The following is a 23050-nucleotide window of genomic DNA, read 5'->3' on the forward strand; positions in this document are numbered from 1 at the left end:
ATTCTGGAAGCCGGACTGCGCCGTTTGCGTGGCGGGCGCGCCGCGCAGCTGCAGGGAGCAACCGCCCCCTCCCCCGCCCGCCGTTTTACGCCGTTTGCGTAGCGTGCCCAAGATGGCGTCGCGGTCGTCGTCGGCGGTGTCCGGAGCGCCGGCAGCGGCGGCGGAGCGGCTGGAAACGAAGGGAGGGATGAGGCGGGCGAAAGGCGGCAGCGTGTAGCGGGCGGCTCCGGGCTGCGGGAAACAGAGACTGACAGACAAACAGACTCTCGGGGAGGCGGGTCCCCCCTTCCGTCCCCCCCGTCCTTCCCCGCCCGCCCCTCGCGGGATCCCGGCGGCTCGTTCCCGGCGCTGTGTAGGGGCCCTGTATAGGCCCGGCCGCGCCTCGGGCCGCCCCCGGGAGCGGAGGATGATGAAGCTCAAGTCCAACCAGACTCGCACCTACGACGGGGACGGCTACAAGAAGCGGGCGGCCTGTCTGTGCTTCCGCAGCGAGAGCGAGGAGGAGGTGAGGGCCGGGCCGGGCGCTGTGGGGGCGTCCGTTCAACGCTGCCAAACTCGGGGCTCTCCCCGCTCCCATAAACCCCCTTTTTTTCCCCATTTTTCCCCTTTTTTTTCCTTTTTTTCCCCGTTTCTCTCTTTGTTGAACGCGATCTAATGCCCCCGCGCTGAGGCTGATGGTGGAGCAGCCCGGTGAGGAGCTTTGGCAGCGCTCTGGAGCAACCACGCTGGCAGAACTTCAGTCCAATGCATCACATGAGATGGGAGAGGAAACCTGACCTTGGGTTTATAAAAAGAAACGGGGATAAAAGGGGACTGATGGAGTGCCAGGAGCTGCCCAGCAGAGCGGCTGGGGAGGAAGTGGGAATTAAAGGTGAATTGGGTGCTCTGAGACCCGTTGCCAAGGGCTGGGATCGGCCTGACGTTGGAAAGAGGAACTTTGCTCAGATGTGGATTTTGTTTTTGGGCCGTTTTCTCTTTTTAATTTGCTTTTGACGTGGGCACAAAGCAGCCTGCACCGCACCTCACTTCATTGACTGGCTCCTGAGCGGCTGTTGTGAAGGCTTTGTTCTCCCGATTATCATATTTGTAGCTACAGGAAATAGAAGGGAACGCAGACAGTTCGCTGGAGGAAAGTCAATTAGCATAGTGTGCAGTTAGTAGTTAACGTGCTGCTGGAGGCTGAGCAAAGCCTTTGTAGCTGCGCTGTCATGGTGAGGAGTGTCAGCATCTCAAGTGGAAATGATGTGAAATAAACAGGACAGAGACTTGTTGCAGCTGCACCTTCCCACCTTTCAGGACATTGATGCTCCTTTGAGTTTGCTATGAAGGAGCCTGTAATCACATTGTGTAATGATGCTGGGGCTTATCAGCTTGTGTGGTCGAAGGGTTTCCTGATGCACCTTCAGCTGGGGAGGCAGTTCTTAAGAACCAGCTGTTGGGCCATGTTAGAACTGTGTGTATTGGGTTGGTGTGGGTGCTCAGCTGAGTGCTGTACGCTCCTTTTGCTTTCAGTCCCTCTTAGCATTTGGCCCCAGAGAAATCAGGTGTGCTGTGCTGGTCCATGACACAAGATGCACTAATTGCTTTGTTAATGATGCAGTGTGGGATGCAGATTGATTTCCTCAAGCGTGCACACGTGGGTGCCTCGTTGTGAGCCCCAGAAAGGGCAGGTTAATGAATTATGGTTGTGTTTGATTGTGAATTGGGCTCTGAGGGCCTCACACAGCGGATTATTTATGATATCTGTGTGTTTAATGCAGGGCTGGAGCTGCATTGTGCCATCTCATCTCTGATGTTCCAACCACGTGGGGTTGTTCAACAGATTGGTTGAGGAAAGTTGTTAACAAAGATTGATTGATTGATGACTTTGATTGAAGTGGGATTTAGGGTTTCATTAAAGGGTCTCTCCTGGCAGGGAGAAAAAGAATAGGGCCAAAATCTGTTAGTAAAGATCTATTGAAGGTTTACTGTTGGAAAATGAAGGCCAAAAGCAAGCTGTGCTAAAGGAGCCTGCTGTACATTGCATTGTTTGTTTCTGCTTCTGGTTACAGTTTCTTTTGAGGGCTTAAGAAACAGCAGCTGCTCTCTATCCCAGTTCTCCTTCACTTCCCACTATGAGATAAAAGAGCTGCCTTGGAGTTCCTGATTGTTCACCATTTAAACGATCAGTGGGAGAGCTCGGAGATGAAGAGAGCCCAAGTCTTGCGTTACCTCCCAAGTCATTCCTTATTGCCATTGTCGGTGTGTTTCAGTATTACGGTGTTATTTTGAAGTAGTACAAGTATTTGTGTGTGTGTGTAGGGCAGCTGTTTCAATGAGGAAAGGTTCCAGAACGTGTCAGTAACCTCTCAGCATCACAGAGCAGATGGAAGGCTGCTTAATGGCAGCACCCCTGTTCTATTTGAACAGAAATTAAAAGCAACTGTTTGGCTTTAAGTCCCGGGCTGGTGTAGCTACAGGTTTAAGCACGCCTGCATTGTAACTGGTGAAAGGACAAACCGCTCGTTAACAACTGGTGTTCTTTAAAGACGCTGGGAGGAAATGCTTGGGGAAGAAAAGCATCCAGGATTGGCCGTCTTTTTTTCCAACTGTGAATGGAGGCTGAATTAAGATGGGAGAGCAGAACTTTCACACAGCTCTGGTAAGAACTCTGGCTCTGGAGCTGTGTGTGTGTGCCAGGCCAACACTGTCACCAAAAGCCACGTTAAGGAGCCCCCGCAACGGCCTCAATTGGGGGAAGCAATTTGAATGCAAACAAACCTTCCTCTTCTTGCCCCTCCTGGGTCACTTGGGAACAAAACTGTGATGTAGTGCAGCAGTTTTCAAATGTTAACTGTAGGCTCTTGCTGATCACACAGTGTTCTATGCCATCCTTTGTGCGTTGGCTTCAATATAAAAATATTATTAGCTGGAACCACTTGGAGCACTTTGCTGCCTGCAAGTAAAGGGAGCTCGGCATCATATGATCGTGGTGCTGCTGGTGGAATAGAGTCTCACAGCCCTTGTTCCAATGGCTCAGCTTAACTCTTGCCATTCCCTTCAGCTACAGAGAAGGTTTGGGGTTGAAACCGAGCAAAGCTCTCCCTGCCTGCTCATAACCCGTTACCACGGCCCAGTTCAGAAATGACTTTGTGCCTCTGCCCTCCCTGCTGTGCTTGTAACTCGCTTTCTCCAAAAGCAAGAGTGTATTCTGCCAAACTGGGCTTCTATCTAAGAAGTGCTTTCTGCCCTTCTGTAATGGAAGCCTGTGTAAGCAATTCCACAGTCTCTTGTGCTTTCCCAAGCTACAGTGGGATGACAGTGGTTAAATTTTCACTTTGCTGGGAGCTCCATAAGCTGTTGGGAATCTGAAAAGCTGAATCAGGTTTTATTCCCCTGGAACTCGAGGGTCACTGCATGGTCAGCACACAGGTTTTGCCAGGCAAACCAAACGGGGTTTAGGGTCTTTGGGAGTGCCTTATTATCAGCCCTTTGCTGCTGAGGCTGGGGCCCTCCGGCTGCCTCCTGCCCTGCAGATAATTCTTGTGGTTACCCGAAACGCAGCCTTGCTGCAGGGACAGGCTCGTGGCCGTGTCCATCTTCTGGAGGAGCAGCAGTCACTCTAAAGTTACAAGAAATGTGTAGTAACGGTAATGTGAGCCGTGGTGTTCGGGAGGAGTGTGGGACAGGGTGATTGATTGGTATTATTCTAAGAAGTGGCATAAAAACATGCAGGGTTTTCTCTACTTTTCTTTTCCTATGGTTATCACGCCATAGGTGTGATCCAAATCACGTGAACCTCTTCCAGCCCGGCTCTTCTTTCCCTTCTCAAGACTTGTGCTTTACTTTTGTCGTGTTCTGTAGGGTGGATTATTTCCTCTTCTATAGACTCATAGAATGGCCTGGGTTGAAAAGGACCATCACAATAATCACGTTTCAACCCCCTGTTATATGCAGGGCTGCCAACCACCAGCCCAGGCTGCCCAGAGCCACATCCAGCCTGGATTCCAGCTTCCCACCATCCATTTGCTGCCTCTGTTTTCCAGATGTGGCATCGTAAGTGAAATCAAATTGTGCCACAGAGCAAGATGTGGGTTTTTGTGCCCCAAAACATCGCTCATCTGAGACAACTGTGCTGCTGAGGACAAGCAGCTCTCCTGTGATGCTCAGGACCGGGCTGTTCACTGTCTTGCTGTTGAGGTTTTGCATTGCAGTGTGTGGGTCTGGCTGTGACCTGCTAACCACAGGCTGTGCCTTTGCTGCCTTGCATTGTGCGAGCTCTGTAACGTGCCCTGAATAGCAAGAGGTCACAAGCACTGTCCTGCAGGCCCCGTGCTCCTTGGCGTGCTTCTTTGGGCTGCTCAGTGTTGGTAATTTGGCAAAGCGTGTGGTTTGTGGTGTAGTGTAATTGAGGCTGTTTCTGCTGGTTGAATGGAGGAGTTTCTGCAGGGCTTTGCTATGGGGAGCAGCTCCTCGTGGCTCCTCAGGAGCACAGTATCAGCCCCTGTGTTCTTAGTGCCTGGAGGTGGTTCAATACAGTCAGATGGATCTTGGTTTTGTCAGTTCTAAAAGCACCGAGTAAAAATACATTGGCGTTATGAGAGCATTTGTGAGCTTTGGGTAAAGCATAAAAGGTCTTTATAACACTACGGTGTCCTGGCTGGCAACAGGGCAACTCAGAGCCTCCAAATCCTGAATGCAGACACTCCCATTGAATTAAAACTTTCAAACAAAGGCAGATTGTACAGGAGAAAGGCGCCGGGGCCGGCCCTCTTCTCCACCCATCTCCATGAAGTGCCTTGTGAGATTTGCTGGTTCCTTGCAGTCTGTGTTCTAATAAATGATGCTAAAGTGAAACAAGTTTTGTCACTTTACATTGGTAGAAATAAATACAAGGGCTGTCTCAAGCTGGTTTCTGGCAGCAGGATGGTGTTGGGATGGGGAGCACCTGTTTGCCATCTTTGCTGCCCCTTTCCTGCCTGGTGTGTGTGTGTTTGGAGGCCTTTCCTGGAAGGCTGGCAGGTAGGCAGCTCTAATAACATGCCAGGTTAGCTTCTAATCATGCTGCAGCCCTTTTGGTCTTTGCTGTAATGCTTCTATGGAGCCTCTTTCTAGGAATCACGTTGGTTACAATGCAGCTACTGTTGTTTTATTTATGGGTGGCTGCTGTTTAAATCGAGCGTCGCAAGGGAGAACCTGAGCCTCAATCTGCTCTGTTAACTCACATAGAGCTCAGCTGTGTGCGCCTGCAATGGAGCACCATTATTCTGGGGGGAGGTGATGTGATTAGAAAGGAAGACCTGTGTGTAGTGAAGTCATGGTAAGGTCAGCAGTGCAGAATGGGGCCTCCCCAATAAAGGTCTGGTTCCCATTCTCTGTAGTTGGAAAACGATTCTGACTTTGTTACGGCAGCAATACTGTTCCATCTCTGTGCTGAGGGAGCTCAGCCCCTGCTCTGCTGTTATCTCCCCATCTGCAGGTATGCTGCTCCCCCAGCCAGCTGCAGGGGAAAGGTTTTAGCTGAGGAATGCAGTTGTTATCTTGGAGCCAGCATTCAGGCTGCTCCTCCCGAACACTCAGTGCTGTGTTCAGCAGATCACGTTTGTATTGGCTTTGGGGCAGCCTGTGAGATGGATGGAGCGTGGCCCCTTGTGAAAATGAGGGTTTGAGGGGGAACCTTTTCACTGGATGCAGTTCTTAGATGTGTGAGTTTAGAACAGGACAATGTCTCACCCTCATTGTGAACCTGGGCCCTTTGTCTGGGGAGAGCTCATTGGGAGCAATATCCTGTTTAAAGCTGTTCAAAAGGAGTGACCTTGTAGGGCAGCTTCCTGCTCCCTCTGGATGGGATTTCCTTTTTATTAAACAGGAAATAGTCTGATTACATAAAAGTGTGAGAATGACAGGTTCTTCCTTCCCAGCGCAGGTTGTTGGTGTTAATTCTATTTAGAAGATGCTCAACTGCCAAACCAGCTGAAGTTAATTTACTTGGACTTAAACTGTTGTTTACACCTAAATGGTTCCTACTGCTGCTGGTAAAGCATTGCCTTGCTCCAAACTACCCAGCAGAATTAAGGCAGCCCTTTCAGCTTCATTCATTTCTGGCGTATATTCTGATCTCTGCAATTCATTAGACAGACTGCTTAGGGCTCAGGGGATTGAAGGGTTTGAAGTTCAACAATTGATGTTGCTTCCTGTATTGCAGGATTGAAACGTGGGCTCAGACTGAAGCAGGAACAGGAGGCTTTGGGACATCATTATGGTGGGACCCACAGCGTGTTGCTGATCGGGGCATTCTGACACTTGAGAACGCAGAGTTGAGTTCCAAACTTAGGAAAGGTTAGGCCAGCAGTTGCCAAAACGTTTGTTGTGACCCCTCTTCAGTTTCTGCTTTAAGCTTTGCTGCTCCTGGTTGGAGAGCTGCTGTTTGGAGTCCACAAATGATCCATGTTCCAGTCCATGGGCTGCCCCCATCCCTGGGCATTGTCTGGATGGCCCCAAAAAGGAACGGATCTCTTTGCAGGGTGGTTGGCAGGCAGCTGAGAGCTTCCAGAATAGAAAGTACTGCAGAACCTCTGAACTCTTCACTTTGTTTCTGTCTCACAAGTGCAATTTTGAGGTCTATAGGTGGGTTATTTCCTGAAAATTAGTGCAAATCTGCTCATCCTCCACTTGTAGGTCAATATTTACACAGTAAAGCCTTGGATTTTAGCATCTTGCTCAGTTTAACTTCCGAATATCTGGTTGAAACAGCGATGACTGGCCTGTAACCTAATTGGACTGCTATGCTGGAAAGTTTCTGGAGCAAGTTGCTTTGGCTCTGAGCTTTGTGCCAGGGAAGTGATGAAGTATAGCATGATGACTGTAATGAACGAGCTTTGTTTAGAGAGCTGAAAAACAGTTTTGTTTTGAGTTTCCATCCCTGCTCATGGATGTATCACAAGTAGGTTCCATAAGCACAGCGTCTCCGTTTTCTTTGGGGGATTTTCATACAGCTGAAGTTGTTAGTTGGCTTCTTGTTTCCAAAAGACAACAAGTATGTTTAATGAGGCTAAACCCAACTGCGCAGAGCAGAATTACTATGGAATAAAACATTCTGAGGAAAAACTCCCACAAAAAGGCTGTCCATCTACTCAACCTTCTTGTGGGGTTTTAGGTGGTTAATAGTTTATATTTTGCTTATACATCTCACTGAACAGCCTCATCCAAAGCCAAATTGAAATAATTTGGAGGGCCTTGGTGTTGTAGATGATGCAGTTGGCACTGCTGCTTGCAATGGGCTAATGAGACTGTATTGAATAATGCCAAGTATTTTCAAGAGCCCACATTGGATTGGCCGTATTTGGAGGTGCGTGAGATGCAAAGACAAATTCTCTCCTCCAGTTGGGCTCTGTGCAGCAGCATCACTTTGTGTTCATGCATCTGCTGTGCTCTGTTCTCAGGTGCTGCTGGTTAGCAGCAGTCGTCATCCTGATCGATGGATCGTCCCTGGGGGTGGCATGGAGCCCGAGGAGGAGCCCAACGTGGCTGCTGTGCGAGAAGTCTGCGAAGAGGTAAGTGCTCAAAGAACAGGAGCTCTGCGTGTTTGCATCACTCCAGCTTGGTTTCCTGCAGGTAAAGAGAAATCTGTGGTCACTGTGCTGTCTGCATTGTGTGTATGGGGGAATGAGGGGCCTAAATGAAGGGTATGATGGACTAGATGGGCCCTCAGAGATCCCTTCAGACTCTAAGGATTCTTGGATAATACAGAATGACCCGTATGGAGAAGGCCTGCTTTTGTGTTGAAGCTGGGAGAGCTATTTTTCATATTTAATTAAAGGAATTTAAGGTCAGCAAATGGTAACGGGCTGCATCACATGTAGCATTTGTCTTTAGAACTCACTACTGAATATTACTGAACAGGAGAGATGCTTGGATTCAGAAACGATTAAATGATTATATATGGATGACCAAGTCAGGCCGTAGTTATGTAAGGCAGGATTAAAATGCTTTCAAGAGGTTTATGAATCTTTGTGCTACAGAACAGAAACGAGGAGCTAATTGATGGGAGCTGGGAGGAAGCTTCTCCCATGGTTGCTGTATTTAATTGTCCTGTATATGAAGACTTTCTTTCCCCTGAGTAGTTGGAAATACCTGTTGTGTTTCTCTTTGGACGTTCTATAATCCATCAGTTGATCACAAGGATGGGAAGGTTTATACAGTGAACTTTGGTTTAGGTCCCCTAGTGCTGGGCATTGCTGCTTGCAAATTGTGTTCAGCCTGTAGGATCGTTCTTGCTTTTTTAGGAACTCGTTAATCTTTCAAATATGAGCCAAAGTGAGTTTAACCAGAACAACGGGAATATTTTTAGCTACGGAGTCCTGCTTTACAGCCTAATCATTATTAATTATGAAGTTATTTGATACAGAAGTCAAAGGTTCATTCAGGAGATGCGTGGCTTCGCCTTTCAAATCCTTAAAATAAATCTGTATCGACCCTCCCTTTCTCAGGCGGTGAAGCTTGGAAGAGTTGCTCTCTTTCCATGACAGCTCGGTGGTTGAAAGGAAGCCTTGGCATGGACTCAATCTGCAGAGAAGGAACTGGTTTGGGCTGGCTGAGATAATCCCCTCTCACTCAGCTGGTGTTCCCTGGCTCACGTGGACTGATGCCGAATGAGAGTGTAATTCAAACTGTGGCAGCCTGGCAGGGTTGAGTCATTCCCAGCAAAAACCACCTATGTGCTCGAATGCTGCTCAACAAACAGCCAACACAGCCAGCTCAGAGAGCTCTGCCTTGCAGAGGTGCTAACCTCTGCCACAGCTCAACCCGTTGGTGCCATGCAGTGGGAGATAAAAGCTCTCCTGCAGGCCTGTTGTGTGGGTAAAATCACCTGAGCCCTCCTACGGTGTATGGTCAGAGCAGCTGACAAACACAGGGCAGCATGTGGGCTTATAAGGCCTTCCTGAAATCTGTTTGTGTTCCAGCGCTCCGCTCGCAATACACCAAATTAGAATGTATATCAACTGCCTTGGGCTCAGCGAGCTGTTTACTGTAAAATGTTGCTGGGGAATGTGCACGTGAGAGGGCAATGTTTGCTGTGCTCGTGCTGTAAGGGACTCGTGCAGCCTGCACTACTGATTTGGCAGGGGCAGCATTTTATGAGGCTGCTTGCTGGGCAACTGGTGTGCGTGCTAGCTGGAACTTGCTGCTGAGAATTAGGCTGTTAATCCTTGTTCATCCTTTCATGTGAATTTCAGCTTTTTCCCTTATGTGTGTGTGTTGCAGCTGAGGCTTTCTGTGTAGGTTTGCTGCCTTTGCTCCTCTCCTGGGACAGGTGACAGGGAGGCAGCAGGTCAGCTGAGCAGCTCCCACTGCCTGCATTAGGAGAGAGAAAACCCAGCGCTGCCCATGCTGTGCACAGCAGTGGTGTTATCCTGCAGGAAGGTGGCTGTGTGTGCTGAGCAGTCACAGAGATTTGCAGACGCATTTGCTGATGTTGGTCTGCCTTTTCCTTTTTAATAAGAGCCAGTTGGAAGAGCTGGAAGGGCTCAGTCCCCTTTCAGTTGTGGTCTCTATAGATGACAATGAGCTGGTTTTTTTCAACTCAGTCTTTTTTTTGCATGCTGTGCATTTTCTTTTTCAAATATGCTTCCCTAAATGGAGAATTGAAACTTGTGCATTCGCTGTTTAATTCCATCATCAATGTGTGGATCACTGCTGTAAGAGTCACGCCAAGAAATCAGACTTTACCTCTTCCCAGTTTTCAGCATTTCAGAATGGCTCTTTGAGTGAAATCTGCCATCCCTTTGTCCCAGTTTGAGTTCAAGTCCTTGTCCTAGTTTACATAAGGACTCTCCATATTAATCTGTCCCAGCTGATGTATTAAAGCAGACAGGTACCAACTCTTGTCACGCTTTCTGTTGTCTGTATGCAATGCGAACTGACAGAGTTCTGTAGGCAGAGTGGCAGCAGATGAGCGCTGCAGCTCTGAATGGGAGCCATCTTATAGAGTGAACCCCTTACTTAGAATTACGGGGCCTTTTAAAGTACAAATTATTGCCAGCATGGTGTGTTCTGGGTTTCTTCCTCCTTGGATTCAGTTTCTCTCTGCTGAAATGAATGTCATGTTGGGAATAAGGGCTTTTCATGGGTGTGAGCAACTGGTGAAGAACATGTTTTAGAAATAGCTGCCTTAAATTCAACTTCTTATGGAGTGACTTTGAAGGAAGCTTCCACGTTCATCTGTTAAACCCAAAGGCATTTAATTCTGCTCTTAGAGCATCTTTCGCATCCTGACCTTTAAATACTGAGAAATGTCAAGTTCTATAAGATTACGGAAGTGTTGGTCGTGCTTCCTTCATGGGGAGCAAAAGGAAGATAAGCTGTGCTTTATCTGTGATCAAACGGGCAATGGATGCTGCTATCAGAACTAGTCCATCTTGCAGCCCTTTGATCTGGTTGCTGGACAGTAGTTTCCATCTCGAGGCTTCTGAGCGATCTTTTCAGCTTCATGTGTTCTGTGAGTGATTTAGGATACGAATAACGATGTCTTTCAGTGCCAGCATAGGAAGCCCTGTGTTGTATGTGCAGCATCACGGCAGGGATTGTGAACGAGTGAGGTGTGATAGCTTTGAGCTCTTCATAGGTTTATAATACTCTGTGCAAACAGACAGTGAAGCTGGTCTGCTATTACCTTGTCTACTCAAAACTCAGTTTTATGAGTGTAATGCTTGGAAGTTCTTTTGTGGTGGTATTTTATAACTGCATCAGCTGTAATGCAGGGAAGAATTAGTTAACTAAATGTAACCCTCTGTGAGACACAGATACAGCAAGAAAATTTGCCTAGCTGCTGTATAATTGGTGTCTTCAGAACTTGTCTAAGCTAGCAGCCCTTATGGGTGTGATTTACTGCCTTCAGTTCTGCAAGCATTAGAGAGTTGGGTGTTCTACCACAATCCTGTTGCCCAGCAGTATTCTATAGTAGATGCAGGCTTTGAGCCTAATAGAGCAAAGTAAAATAGCTGAAATTCCAACCCACATTTTCCTTAGCTCAGATGGAAGGAAATAAAAGCTGTCCCTAGGAACAGATGGTGTTGCTGCAGGCTGCTTTTTGCATCTGACCCCAACTTATTTTCAGCTTTGAAACCTGAACCTGCTGTTCTTGGATGTCTTCGGTAATTTCTCTTTATTCAAACAAGTTGTTCTGTGAGCAGCAGAGCCAGTAAAACTTCATTTCCTCCCCATTTTGGTTGCTTATCCAGCATGCCCAGCCCACCCCTGCCATGTGCTGGTTGGGGGCAGCTGTGTGCTGTGCTCCTGCTAAGGCTGCCTCCCCGTTAGGACTATGTTAGACATTGCAAACTGGTTTGGATCTGCTGGATGCATGGAGCAGAGGGGGAGGGGATGCATGCCCGAATAACTTGGGCTGCTGCTGCCAGGCAGCCCATGGCTCTCAATCCAGTTACTACCGAGGAGAAAATTCCGGAGTCATCTGGTGCAAATTAAGGCTTAGATCCAGTGCCAGTCCTGGGTGAGCCTGTGGCTGGGCTCTGGCTTTCCAAGAAAATGCTCATCACTGCACAGCAGGGATTGGGGGAAGGTGCAGAAGGGTTGACCCCCATAGGAGCCCCCATAGGACAGTCATTGCGTTGGAAGATTTCATGGTCGACGTGCTTTGCAATCTTCAAAGCTTTACTGTTTCCCACTTTGATTATGGCCAGCCTAATATTTGATTGAATCACACCACTCAGCACCGTTTGCATGCGATAAACTCACAGACAGAGGAAGCCTTGGCACTTCTTTCAGCTGCCTAATAATAATTCAGCGTGGTTTTCCTGCTGCACCTTCACTTGGAGTCACGGTTTTGTGCCATTTGGATGAGTAAGTCCAGGCTGAATAGAGAAGAAGGATGCTGGATTGTAGACTGGGTGTTACTTTGGATACCTCTTTGCTTCACCAGAACTAAAGGAAGGGCTCCATGTGCCTCTGGTTCACTCCTGAGAGCCATTAGTGCAGGTCAGCAGCAGCAGCTCTTCAGATGAGGTAGAACTGCTCGTATGCAAAGGTCAGTGTGAGTTCTGTGTGCTGGCCTTGGCTGAGCGCATACATGTGAGCGGTGACCTTCATGGAACTGCTCTTTGACTCCAGAAATAGCTTTGTGCTTAATAGCCAGTGGCCCACCTGTGGGCCAGGCAGAACGTTTTACTTGTGCTTGGAAGTTATTTTCTTAAGCTGTAATTCTATAAAGGTAAAAGTGCTGAGCCCTGAAGTGATGTTTATCCATCCCCAGGCCGTAAGAACCTTTAGAGAAGGTTCTGGTAGGAATTGAGGCTGTATCGATGTGCCATTAATAATGTGTCATTTTTTGGTTTTCCTCCAGATTGAATTAAAAAAAGAAAAAGATTTGAGTGCAGAAAAATAAGGGAAGAAATCCTGGGAATGCAGGCATGGCTGGAGCTCCCAGTGCTCCTGTATGAGTTCTCTTGTGACCATTAACTGTCTGCTTCTTGTTCTAAGGGAGCTGCTCCTGCTCAGCACATGGGGCAATGCCTGTTGACTTGTCGTTAAAGCCTTTCTTTTTTCCTTTCAACTTTCCTAGGCTGGAGTGAAAGGGACGTTAGGAAGATTGGTGGGAATTTTTGAGGTAAGTTTCAGACACGGTTTGGGGCTGGGAGGTTTAGTTGTATAAAACCCTCTTGGAGTAAAAACCTCTTCCCAGTTTTTCCCACTTCACCAGTGATTCATTTGGAATTAGCAGTGATAAGGCAGCACAACACTGAATCTTCTCAGTGCCTTCATCCCTTCCTTAGTGCTTCCTTTTCCTCTCTGATCACCTTGTCACTGTTCTGTTCCCTTTGCCTTCCAGAATCGGGACAGGAAACACAGGACATATGTTTACGTACTTATTGTCACAGAAGTGTTGGAAGACTGGGAGGACTCTGTCAATATTGGTAAGTTTGGCTGCTTGGGGGGAGGAAAAAAGGGTGGCCAAATAGTGGGCTCTGTGGCCTGGGGGAGGTCATTCCAGCCACGCTGTGTTTAACTCCTGCACCAGGCACAGAGCGTGAAGAGCACTGTGTCATTTTGCTGCACTTGCTGATTTTTCTTTGTTGCCCGCAGGAAGGAAAAGGGAATGGTTTAAGATCGAAGATGCCATCAAAGTTCTGCAGTATCACAAACCGGTGCAGGCCTCGTATTTTGAAACCTTGAGGCAAGGCTGCTTGGCAAACAACGGCACTCCAGTCATGACCACGACGTTCTCTGAGGGCTCCGTGTCTGACATCAGATGACTGAGGACGTCCCTGTGAGAGAGAGTTTGGAAAACAGACTGAAACATGGATCTCCCCCCTCCCCCTCCCCTTTTTCACATGCCTCCTCTATCAAACAAGGCAGCAGCCTGTGGCAGAGCAAGTGTTAAAGAGTGCTGCAATTTAGTGCAAGGTGGGATTTTTTTTGTTGTTGTTGTTGGCTTCTTTTTGTTTTATTTGATTTTTTTGCTTTTTTTGGGTATGTATTTTGTAAGATACATTCTGTGCATGAAGTGCCCCTATCCCGTCACACCGCTTCCATTGCCTGGCCAGCGAGGCTGCCACTTTTGCCTCTGCCTTGTGTTCTAAGTGTCCCATTAATGTCATCCCAGCCACAGCCACTTGGTTTCCTTTTTTTATTAATTAAAAGACTTCAAATGTGAGCTCAGCTCTTTAAGTCTTAGTCCGTACTGTAAGGTGCTGTTTGCTCACTTGCAGCACATGTGTATAAACAGCATTTTTCTTTTATTTTTAGCTGGAGAATCTAACATTTTAATTCTTTTCTTTTTAATCCTGGTCTGCTCCCGAACTGAAGGGTTCCCAATTCATCCGTTTGCCTTTTGGTTTGGGGTTTTTTTTCCCCCCCTTCCCCTAACAACCAACGCTCTGTGGCACTGCTCATGGCTGGGCCAGTTTACTCCCCATTCAGCAACTCCCCTTTTGGTGCAGTGACTCTTGAAGTTGAGGGCAGAGTTTTGATCACCTGCAGACATCCCCGCTGCTCAGTGGCTTCTCCTGCAGCTTCCGCCGCCGTTTCTGCTTTCACATCAAAACGAAAGGAAAAAAAGAGTCGGTCCACAAATAAAACAGCCTCAGAAACGCTACGGTAGGAAACAGATTTCGCTGTCTGTGGTAGGAAGCGGGGATTCCTTTGGGGCTCAAAGTCTGACAAACTGGAGTGTCCATCACCAGTGCTGTTCTGATCCTGCTGCGTTCTGCTGATGTCTCTCCTTGTCCACATGCCTTATACCGCGCTGAACTGGATATCGTAGTTTGTGCTGAGCGTTGGATTGTACCTACTGAGCGTGACTGCGCGAACCCTGGGCTGGGTAACCACACGTATCCCTGAGGAGGAGCCCGGGGCTTTGCAGCACTTACAGGAGCACGTTTGGAACGTTTAAACTCTCCCTCTATGAAAGGTACAGCTGCCTCCTGAGCAGGATTGCTGCACCGTGGATAGGATCATAGCTCCCCTCATGCGTTGGCACACTTCACTTTTCTTTTTTTTTTTTGGTCGTTGTTCTGTTTTTATTGATGTAAGTTTCATGCTGTCTGATTTGCCAACAGTGTTGTCTAGTTGGGAAATAAAATGGGAAGGGTTGGGGCTGGGGGTGGGTCGGGACAGGTACAACTCGTGGGAGGGGCATTAATGAATCCCTGGCTTGGGACAAGAAGCAGTTGCTGGGTTCAGTGACTCCTCTTTTGTCAGAACAGCCAAGATGTGAAATTAAACCTGCAGTACTCTTTTATTTTTCATCTTTATTTAACAAAAGCATATTCTAATAAATACTCACTGTTTGGAGTTTTCTCTCTTCCCAAGAAGCGCTGAATGTATGAAAACATGATAGAAATATCCTTGGAGCTCGGGATGAGGGGGATGGTGTCCTTGCTGCTTTGGCAAGAAGCTGTTGGTGTTCAGACCCTGTTCTGTTCTTGTTCTCATCACTGTGGGGTACCCAGGCCATAAGCAGTGATTGCTGACATGAGACCCCTGTGCATAAGGAAAAGCTGAGAGGTGTTATTCAAGGAGTAGCCTGGAACTGAGCCTCAATCACAGCAGTTCAGTTCGCTTCAACTTAGAGACGAATGTAAGTGCTGCCCTGCTCTGCTGATGGGCCTGAACCAAACTCACAAGGGCTTCAATCTTTGGAAGCGAAGGATTCCAGCATCCTGAGCCCTGAGCGGCACCTACCAGCCTCCTACTGCCTTCAATGGAGTCCATGTCTTACTCTGCAGCTCACAATGTGGGGAATGCTTTGCAGCAAAACCAGCTGGTAACTCCTGAAAGAGTAATTGCAGTTTTAATATCAACAGCATGCACACATTTTATTTTATTTTATTTTTGTTTTTAAACTAAAGAATGTTTTTACAGGGCTGTTAAACTGACGATTTAGGGTAGAATATTGTTAATGACTTGCTAATGGCTTCTTTGTTTGGGTCAGAAAAATAAATTGTGCCAAGAAAGTGTCCTAATGTGGCATGGATTGATGCTGTTAACACAGTAACACGGAGTGGCTGATATGATCCTTAACTGGAAATAGCTCCTGGGGCACCAATAGCTTCTACCCGGAGATGTGGGTTTGGGAACTGAACCTGGGCCTGTCCCAGGTCTTGTAGAACCTGGTGGAGCACAGGGCTGGTACTGAGCTGCTATAACCCACCATGTACAACCTATGGGCTCATTGCTGCCAGCCCTGCTAGAACTGCTGCTATTCTGAGCTGGTGGAATTGTTGCTTTGAACTGTCTCATGTCTGGGCTGCCCCCTTAAGCCCGGCATTACAAACCTGTCATTGCAGCGTGTCTCAGCTTCCTGCTTACAATAACACCCTGTGCTTGGTGTTCCATTATAGCTGTGGATGTTCGTGCTGCTGTTTCTCTAACAGATGCTCCATTCAGACAACCTGCAAGTTTCCAGTGCCCTCTGCAGCTCCTTCACCACCACCTTCTTTACTCCCTCGTTGCTTTCTGTGCACGTGAGGACTCTGCATGCTGAGCAAGGCACAGGGGACAAGGTGAGCAAAGCTGGATCATGGGATGCTTCAGAACTGGGCTGTGCTGTGCTATGGGTGACAGCTCAGGGCTGTGGGCTCAGTGCTCAGCCCCATTAGTGCTGCTCTATTGGCTTCACATGAGGCTGAACACACGGGAGGAGGTGGGTGTCCCTGCGTGGAGGAGTCCCACATGGATTTATTTCCTCCATCTCTTTATTTCCTCCATCTCTTTATTTCCTCCATCTCTTTATTTCCTCCATCTCTTTATTTCCTCCATCTCTTATTTCTCCATCTCTCCCCCCCATCCTGGTCTCTGCCGCCCCCTAGCGCTCACTCCCCGGTACTGCACCATTCCTACCCACGCCCCCTTCCGCACTGAGCCCCCTCCCCATTTAAGCCCCTCCCCGCTGTCACGCGCTGTCAATCGCTCCACCCCCCCCCGGTTCCTCCCTTCAGGCCCCATAGTGCGGCCGCCATAGGGGTGAGGCGCCCACAGCCCCACGGGTGTCCCCCCCTCACCCCACGCCGCGATTCCCGTCCCCATGTTGGGATCCGCCGTCTCCTCCCGGCCGCAGCCATGAACAACGCCACGGCTCCCAGCGCTCCGGGCGCTGCGGGCGATTCGCTGGTGGGTTCCGTGCTCGGCCCCTTCGTGCTGCTCACGCTGCTGGGCGCCGTCCTGGCTGCGGTGAGTGACCCCATAACAAGCACCGCCTGCCCACCCCATCCCCAACCCCATCCCCAGCCTCAGCTCCATCCCCGTCCCCAACCTTGAGCCCATCCCCATCTCCATCCCCGATCCCAGCCCTGTCCCCACCCCCGTCTGTAACCCCAGCCCTGTCCCAGTTCTGAGCTCTCTCCTAATCCTCAGCCCCATCCTGTTCGCATCCCCAGCCCCGGCCCAGTTCTCACCCCTAACCCTGTCCCATCCCATCTCCAATCTCAGCACTGTCCCCATCCCCAACCTCGTCCCAGTCCTCAACCCTGGCCCCACCTGCAGCCTCAGCCTTAACCCCATCCCCAACCTGATCTGATCCTCAGCCCCAATCCCAGCCCTAAACCCAACTCCATCCCCAACTCCACCCCATTCCCTGATCCCCTCCCATCCCCACCTGCTCACAGCCCATCCCGTCCCCACACAGGTGATGTACGTCCAGAAGAAGCGCAGGTGAGTGACTGTGGACCCCCCCACCCCACACCCCCATGTTCTGTGCCCCATCTCCCTGCTCAGCCCCATCCCCACCCCAGGTCGGAGCGGCTGCGGCACCGGCTGCTGCCCATGTACAGCTACGACCCGGCCGAGGAGCTGCAGGAGTCGGAGCACGAGCTGCTGGTGGAGGCGGAGGAGCATCAGGTGGGGGGGCACGTTTTGGGGCTGGGGGCCATTGTTGGGGTTGGGTTTTGGGGCCAGGACCCGCATTTTGGGGTCGGGTGGGGGCTGTTTTGGGGCCACCAGCTGCATTGCGGTGGCTCAGGGCTCTCTTTACCCTTCCCCCTGCAGGTGGGTCCCAGCTGGGGGTTCCGTGGGGGCTGGAGGGCCTGAGGCTGCCCCACAGCGGGGCCGGACCCCATAGATCTCCCCAGTGGCAGCACAGCACCGGGAAGGCACCGGCAGCCCCATGAGCACACACGGTAACGGGGCACCTCCCTGCACAGCTCTGCTGCTTTCTGCTGAAACCACCCTAAAAAACCCCTAAATGCACTGAGGATGGGGTGGGCAATGCACTGGGTGCAGCCCCATGGAGCACCTACAGCTTCTATTGGCCCCATATGGGGTTTGTGGGGTCGGGACACCCCAGGCTCCCCGAGTGGGGGGCAAATAAACGTTTCTGTGCAGTGCTGGTGGTGCTGGTGATGGGACGATCCCACACGGGGCTCAACCCCAGAGCCCACAGGAGGCTCAAGAGCGGAGCATCAAACGTCCATAAAACGTTTTATTCAAGTAACTGCAAATAGGAAACCAGGCGGTTGGTAACAGTGGAACAAAAAAATAAACAGTAATAAATCCCCCCTATTGCCCCACACTGGCAGCACCCCAAACCCGACACCAAACCCCCCCCCCAGCCCCAACTGCAGCCGTGGGGGTGGCACAAGGGGGGACCCCCGACATCCCCAAACCCCCAACCCAGGAGCAGCAGTGAGTGAACCCTTAAAGTAACAGTAGGAAAAGAAATGAATGAGCAGATGCCTGAATTGGGGGGAATCTCCCCCGCTGCGACCCCCAGCAATGCACCCCAAAAAGAAACAAGGAGGAAAATGATGACCCCAAAAGCAAAGGATGCTCAGCCGCCCCACAATGGTGGAGAGGAACTTAAATATCCAGAGGTAGTTGTAAATGAGAGGAGAACCAAAAAGGGCTAAAAAATAACCCCCCCACCCCAAATTATATATATATATTTATATATAAAAGAATAAAATAAAACCCAGCCAGAACCGATGGGGGAAAGGGGGTCACCCCAAAACGGGCAGTGAGGGGGAGTGGGGCTGCCCCACTGTGCTGGGGGGAGCGGGGTGGGGGTCCCTCCCCCCATAGGGCTGTGGGGCTGAGCCCTCTGTTCCAGTGCTGCTGATATTGGGGGGTGAGGAAGGAGCGGGGCAGGAGGGGGAGGAAGCCGGGTGCTGCTGTGGGGGGTGGGGGGATGTTGTGCCCCGTCCCTCTCCCTCAGTCCTGGGGGTGGTGATGAGGTAGCGGCGGTTCAGGAGGGGTCACTGCTCCTCCTCGGATGACTCCTGGGAAATGTTCACCTCCTCCTCGTCCTGCTGCTGCAAAGCAAAGGAGAGACGTGGCCTGGGGGAACCCGAGGCATCAGAGCCCTTTGGGGGGGCTCTATGAGGAGCCCCATGGCGGGGCTGGGGGGGCACACGGTGCTGACTCTGCACTGAGTGTGAGCGTGATGCAGCTCTGGCCCACGCTTCTCCCATCCCCATTCATAACAAGGCTCTGCCTGGGGGTCACTGCTATAGGGTGACAAGAAGCCCCACAGATGGGGGGAGGTTGTGGGGGGGTAGACAGGGGAAAGGGGCTCTCACCGGTTTTTTGGGTCGGCCTCGAGGTTTCATCCCTGGTGTGACGGAGGATTTCTGAGTGTTTGGGGGGGAAACAAAACACTGAGGTCAGGATGGTGCACACACACACACACACACCCCCCTCCCATCCCACTGCTGCCAAACCCAGTGACCCCCCAATGGCATCAATCCCCCAGTGCTGGCCCTGATTTGACTCAGGCCAGGCAGCAGCACAGGATGTGAGTTGCTTGTTTTGAAGGCAGGTTGCAGGGTGTGGGCACAGAGACACCCCCACAGCACGGCCCCAACCCGGGATGCAGCTGGGGCTGGTTGTTGGTTATGGGGGTCGGCCCACAAATCCCCCCATTGATGGCTCCCACATACCCTGCCTTTGGAGCTGGCCTTGTTCTTGCTGCCCTTCGGCCGCCCGCGGGGTCTCTTGGGGGTGGGCGCTTCGCTGGGATCCTGTTGGGAAGTGAAGGGTTTGGGGGGGGGTCACTGCGGATGGGGTCGGTGCCCCCGGGATGCAGCAGTGCTGCAATGGGTTCAGTGCTGCTTTGGGGCACTGCCAGCCTTAACGACCCTCCCCCCGTTAATCTCCCAGCTCAGCTCCCGCTGGTCTCTCCACCCTCTACTCAACGCCCCCCCCCCAATTTCATCCCATTGGGAAACCCCAAACCCGCTGAGCACAGGGCGGGCAGTGGGCACACATTGCCTCTATGGGGGGAGGGGCTGCGCACAAAGCGTTGTGGGAGGGCTGTGGTAACCACAAAGCCCCCCCCCCTTCACTCCACCCCCCACCCGGCAGCATCTGATCCCTCTGAGCAGCTTGTGCTAATAGGGCTTTAATTAGCCGGGCTGCAGCGGCAGCTCCAGGGGAGGAGCTGCAGGAGAACCCAGCGCCTTTACCCCAATGCTGGGGGGGGGATCGAGGTGCAGAGATTTGGGGTGTGGGGCAGTTCGGGGGGGGCTGCATCACCACGATGCTGCACCCTGAGCATCCCCCCCCCCTATAACCTACATGTCCCCCTCCCCAGCACCCACCCCCGTGCTGACCCCCCCTTTTCCCCCCCCATTTCCCCCCCAATACCTCTGGTTTCTTCCTGGGCCGCCCCCTTCCCCTCTTCTCCGCCGTGTCCTTCTCCCCCTTGGCAGCCAGCGGCGGGCTGGGCTTAGCGCCGGCGTCGCTCATCCTTCCCTGCGGCTGCGGTGAGGAGGAACGGGGAGAAAAAGGGGAGGAAGGTCGGTCAGAGCTCGGCCCCACAGCGGGAGGGAGAGGAGGAGGAGGAGGGAGATGGGGGGGGGCGCGGAAGTGACTCAACGGGGCCGCGGGGGATGAGGAGCATCCCTGGGGTCAGCGGGGGGCAGGGGAGGGGGAACCCCGCTATGGGGGGAGGGATGGGGGGAGGTGATGCTGATGCTGATGCTGTGGGGTGGAAGGGGGGGCACAGCAGCCCCTCGGCCCCCAACATCGTGTAGGGGATGAAGCCACAAAGCCACGGTGATGGAGCACGAAGGGCTCACGGTGCTGGGGGTCCCAAAGCCTTTTGGGAGCCAGACCCACAGCTGAGCATCAGTTCCCCTTCCAGCCACGTGGGCTGAGCGGCTCCTGATTTAATGTGGAGTCCTTCGGATCCCACATGGCTCCGCACGGCCATGGGGAGGGGGCTGGGGGGGTCCCGGGCTGCATCCAGCTCCAGGGCAGGAAGAGAAGGGCCACACGTCCCTGCTGCATCCCATAACCCAGCCCTGCTGCATCCCATAACCCAGCCCTGCTGCATCCCATAACCCAGCCCTGCTGCATCCCATAACCCAGCCCTGCTCCTGGCTGTGGGGACACAGGGATCAGCCCAGGACGCCCCATTGCTCATGGGGAAATCCCACAGAGGAGCCGGTTCCTCCACCCCAATAACAGTGCCAGGGGTTGAAGGAAAAACCTGCAGGGAAAACCTGCTCATCCGGACCCACAGCACAGCACTGCCAGCCCCATAGGGAGCCAGGCACAGCCCTGCACCCATCCCAATGGAGGAGATGGAGCTTCCAGGCAGAAACAGCATCAAACTCTTCTGCTCCTACAGCAGCATCCCCAGCAAAGCACGGGGGGCTCCTTCCCCTCATACCTTCCATATGGGAACACACGAGCACGTGGCTGCCATGGGATGCAGGGCCCTATAGGGGCACAGGGTGCTTCCAACCCACACATCAGCTCTGGGAGTGACTCATAAGTTCAAAACATCCCCCCCCCTGTTTGCTGGAGGCAGAAACCACGCGGTCACATCAACACCCCACAAACAACTGGAAGCAGCACAGGGCCCCCCCCGCCATGAAAACAACCCTCCAGCCCCATCCTTTAGGGCTGTAGGGCAATAACGGGGGGGTGAGCAGCTCTTTGCAGATGTGGGTGTGGAGGTGCAATGTAGGGTCGTGTGATGGGGCTGCACGTGGGTGAAGCACCCAAAGGGTGGCGGTGGGTGTTTGCAGCTCAGCCCCCCCCCCCTCAATGCATTGCAACCAGAGGGAGCAGCCGGGTTGCCATGGAAGGAAGCAGCTGAGAAAGGAACCTTTCTGTGAGGGGGGGGATGTGTCCTGAGGATCGATGGGCTGAGGGATGGATGGAGACCCCCCCCCCCCTCCCTATGGAGCGCTCTGCTCCCCCCAGCCCCATCGCTGTGCTGCAGGCGGGCAGCAATGCCTGCAAGGCCTCCCCTGCCCCCCCCTCCATGCGAGAGCCCCATTCATCCTCCATCCCAGCCCCATTCACCCCATTGGGGGGGGGGCGCGTGCTGTACACTCCCCCCCATCACTGCACGCCGGCCCCATGGCAGCGGGGGGGGCACGAACCGCACCCCCACGGGGGGGGGGGGATAGTGGGGAAGGGCTCATTAAACCCCCCCCATAAACACACCAACACACCCCTGGATGCTTTGAAGCCCCCCACCCCCAACCGGCCATTAAGGGCAGCCCACCCCCCTTCCTTCCTGGGCACGCATCATAAAAGGAAGTGATAAAGGAAAGAAAGGAAGGAGGGGGGAGGAAGAGAAAGAAAGCGGGGCAGGAAGGGCAGCATCGGGGCTTTGTGCAGCGCCTGTAATGCTGGGGGGGGGGGGTCGGTATGATAATAAAGCCCCATTCGCAGCATCACCCCACGGGGAAGGGCTGGGGGGGAGTAGGAGGGGGAGAAACAGAACGGCAGCCAAGCTGTGCCCCCCACACACACATACAGCTGTGCCCCCCCCCACACACACATACAGCTGTGCCCCCCACACACCACATACAGCTGCTGCCCCCCAACACACACATACAGCTGTGCCCCCCCAACACACACATACAGCTGTGCCCCCCAACACACAGCATACAGCTGTGCCCCCCCAACACACACATACAGCTGTGCCCCCCCAACACACACAGTTACACTCTGTGCCCCCCCCCAACACACACACAGCCGACCCCATTGTGGGGGGGGCAGCCGCCCCGACCCCATCCGATGCATTGTAGCCCTACAAACCGACCCCACTCCCCTCCATCCCCCTCCCCATGCGCCCGCGGCTCCCGGTGAAGATCAGCATTATCAAACGCACCACCCACCGCCTCACGTGCTCACATCCACCGTCGCGTCCCCGTAGACGTTGAGCAGCCGTCGGTGGATGTCGACGGGCTCGATCGTTCCGCGTGCAGGAACTCGATCACACACCATTGCTTCATACGCACTTCGATGTCGGACGCCATCTTGTCGGAGCGCCCCTCTGCTGCCATCTGTCGCGCGGTGACAACGCGGATCTTTGGGGGGGGGGGGGGATTGGCGGAAGGTTCAACCTCCACCGCCATCCCATCAACATCCGCTGTGACGTCGGGGGTCGGGGGGAGGGGAGTGGGCTGGGGTTGGTTGGTTGGGGTTGGGGGAGGTTGGGTTGACGCGAGAAAATAGGAGGCATTACTTTCGGAGCAACCCCCCCCCCATATACACAGCGCTGAATAGGGGTGTGTTGGTCCATCCCCCCCCATATCCATCCCCATTGCCCCCCCCTATAACCGTCCCCCCCCCACGAGCAGCACTCACCGTCAGCGCG

At 52.3% G+C, this 23050-nt stretch overlaps 3 protein-coding genes across 6 annotated transcripts; 2 read left to right on the forward strand and 1 right to left on the reverse strand.

Annotated features, from left to right (window-relative positions):
- The first annotated feature begins 84 nt into the window (after positions 1-84).
- Positions 85-14804, forward strand: NUDT3 (nudix hydrolase 3). Of its 2 annotated transcripts, none has more exons than XM_015885278.2 (5): positions 85-505; positions 7422-7532; positions 12557-12601; positions 12824-12908; positions 13078-14804. In XM_015885278.2, exons 1-5 carry the CDS (start codon positions 407-409, stop codon positions 13245-13247), a joined length of 510 nt encoding a protein of 169 aa, XP_015740764.1. In that variant the 5' UTR covers positions 85-406; the 3' UTR covers positions 13248-14804. The 2 variants fall into 2 exon arrangements, with proteins under 2 accessions (XP_015740764.1, XP_015740765.1); XM_015885279.2 differs by lacking the exon at positions 85-505 and adding an exon at positions 2357-2641.
- Positions 14805-15563: 759 nt separating this feature from the next.
- SMIM29 (small integral membrane protein 29) lies at positions 15564-17816 on the forward strand. Of its 3 annotated transcripts, none has more exons than XM_032449238.1 (4): positions 15564-15998; positions 17120-17145; positions 17226-17331; positions 17479-17816. In XM_032449238.1, exons 1-4 carry the CDS (start codon positions 15870-15872, stop codon positions 17518-17520), a joined length of 303 nt encoding a protein of 100 aa, XP_032305129.1. In that variant the 5' UTR covers positions 15564-15869; the 3' UTR covers positions 17521-17816. The 3 variants fall into 3 exon arrangements, with proteins under 3 accessions (XP_032305129.1, XP_015740770.1, XP_015740769.1); XM_015885284.2 differs by lacking the exon at positions 15564-15998 and adding an exon at positions 16394-16605; XM_015885283.2 differs by lacking the exon at positions 15564-15998 and adding an exon at positions 16395-16665.
- Positions 17817-17898: 82 nt separating this feature from the next.
- Positions 17899-22735, reverse strand: HMGA1 (high mobility group AT-hook 1). Its single transcript, XM_015885281.2, has 5 exons — positions 22562-22735; positions 20074-20187; positions 19368-19448; positions 19008-19058; positions 17899-18740 (listed from the first exon to the last, which is right to left on the reverse strand). The coding sequence occupies exons 2-5, from the start codon at positions 20173-20175 to the stop codon at positions 18684-18686; spliced, it is 291 nt and encodes a 96-aa protein (XP_015740767.1). The 5' UTR covers positions 20176-20187; positions 22562-22735; the 3' UTR covers positions 17899-18683.
- Between the last annotated feature and the right edge of the window lie 315 nt (positions 22736-23050).

The sequence above is a fragment of the Coturnix japonica genome, chromosome 26 (genome assembly GCF_001577835.2).
Source record: "Coturnix japonica isolate 7356 chromosome 26, Coturnix japonica 2.1, whole genome shotgun sequence".
NCBI classification, from domain to species: Eukaryota; Metazoa; Chordata; class Aves; order Galliformes; family Phasianidae; genus Coturnix; species Coturnix japonica.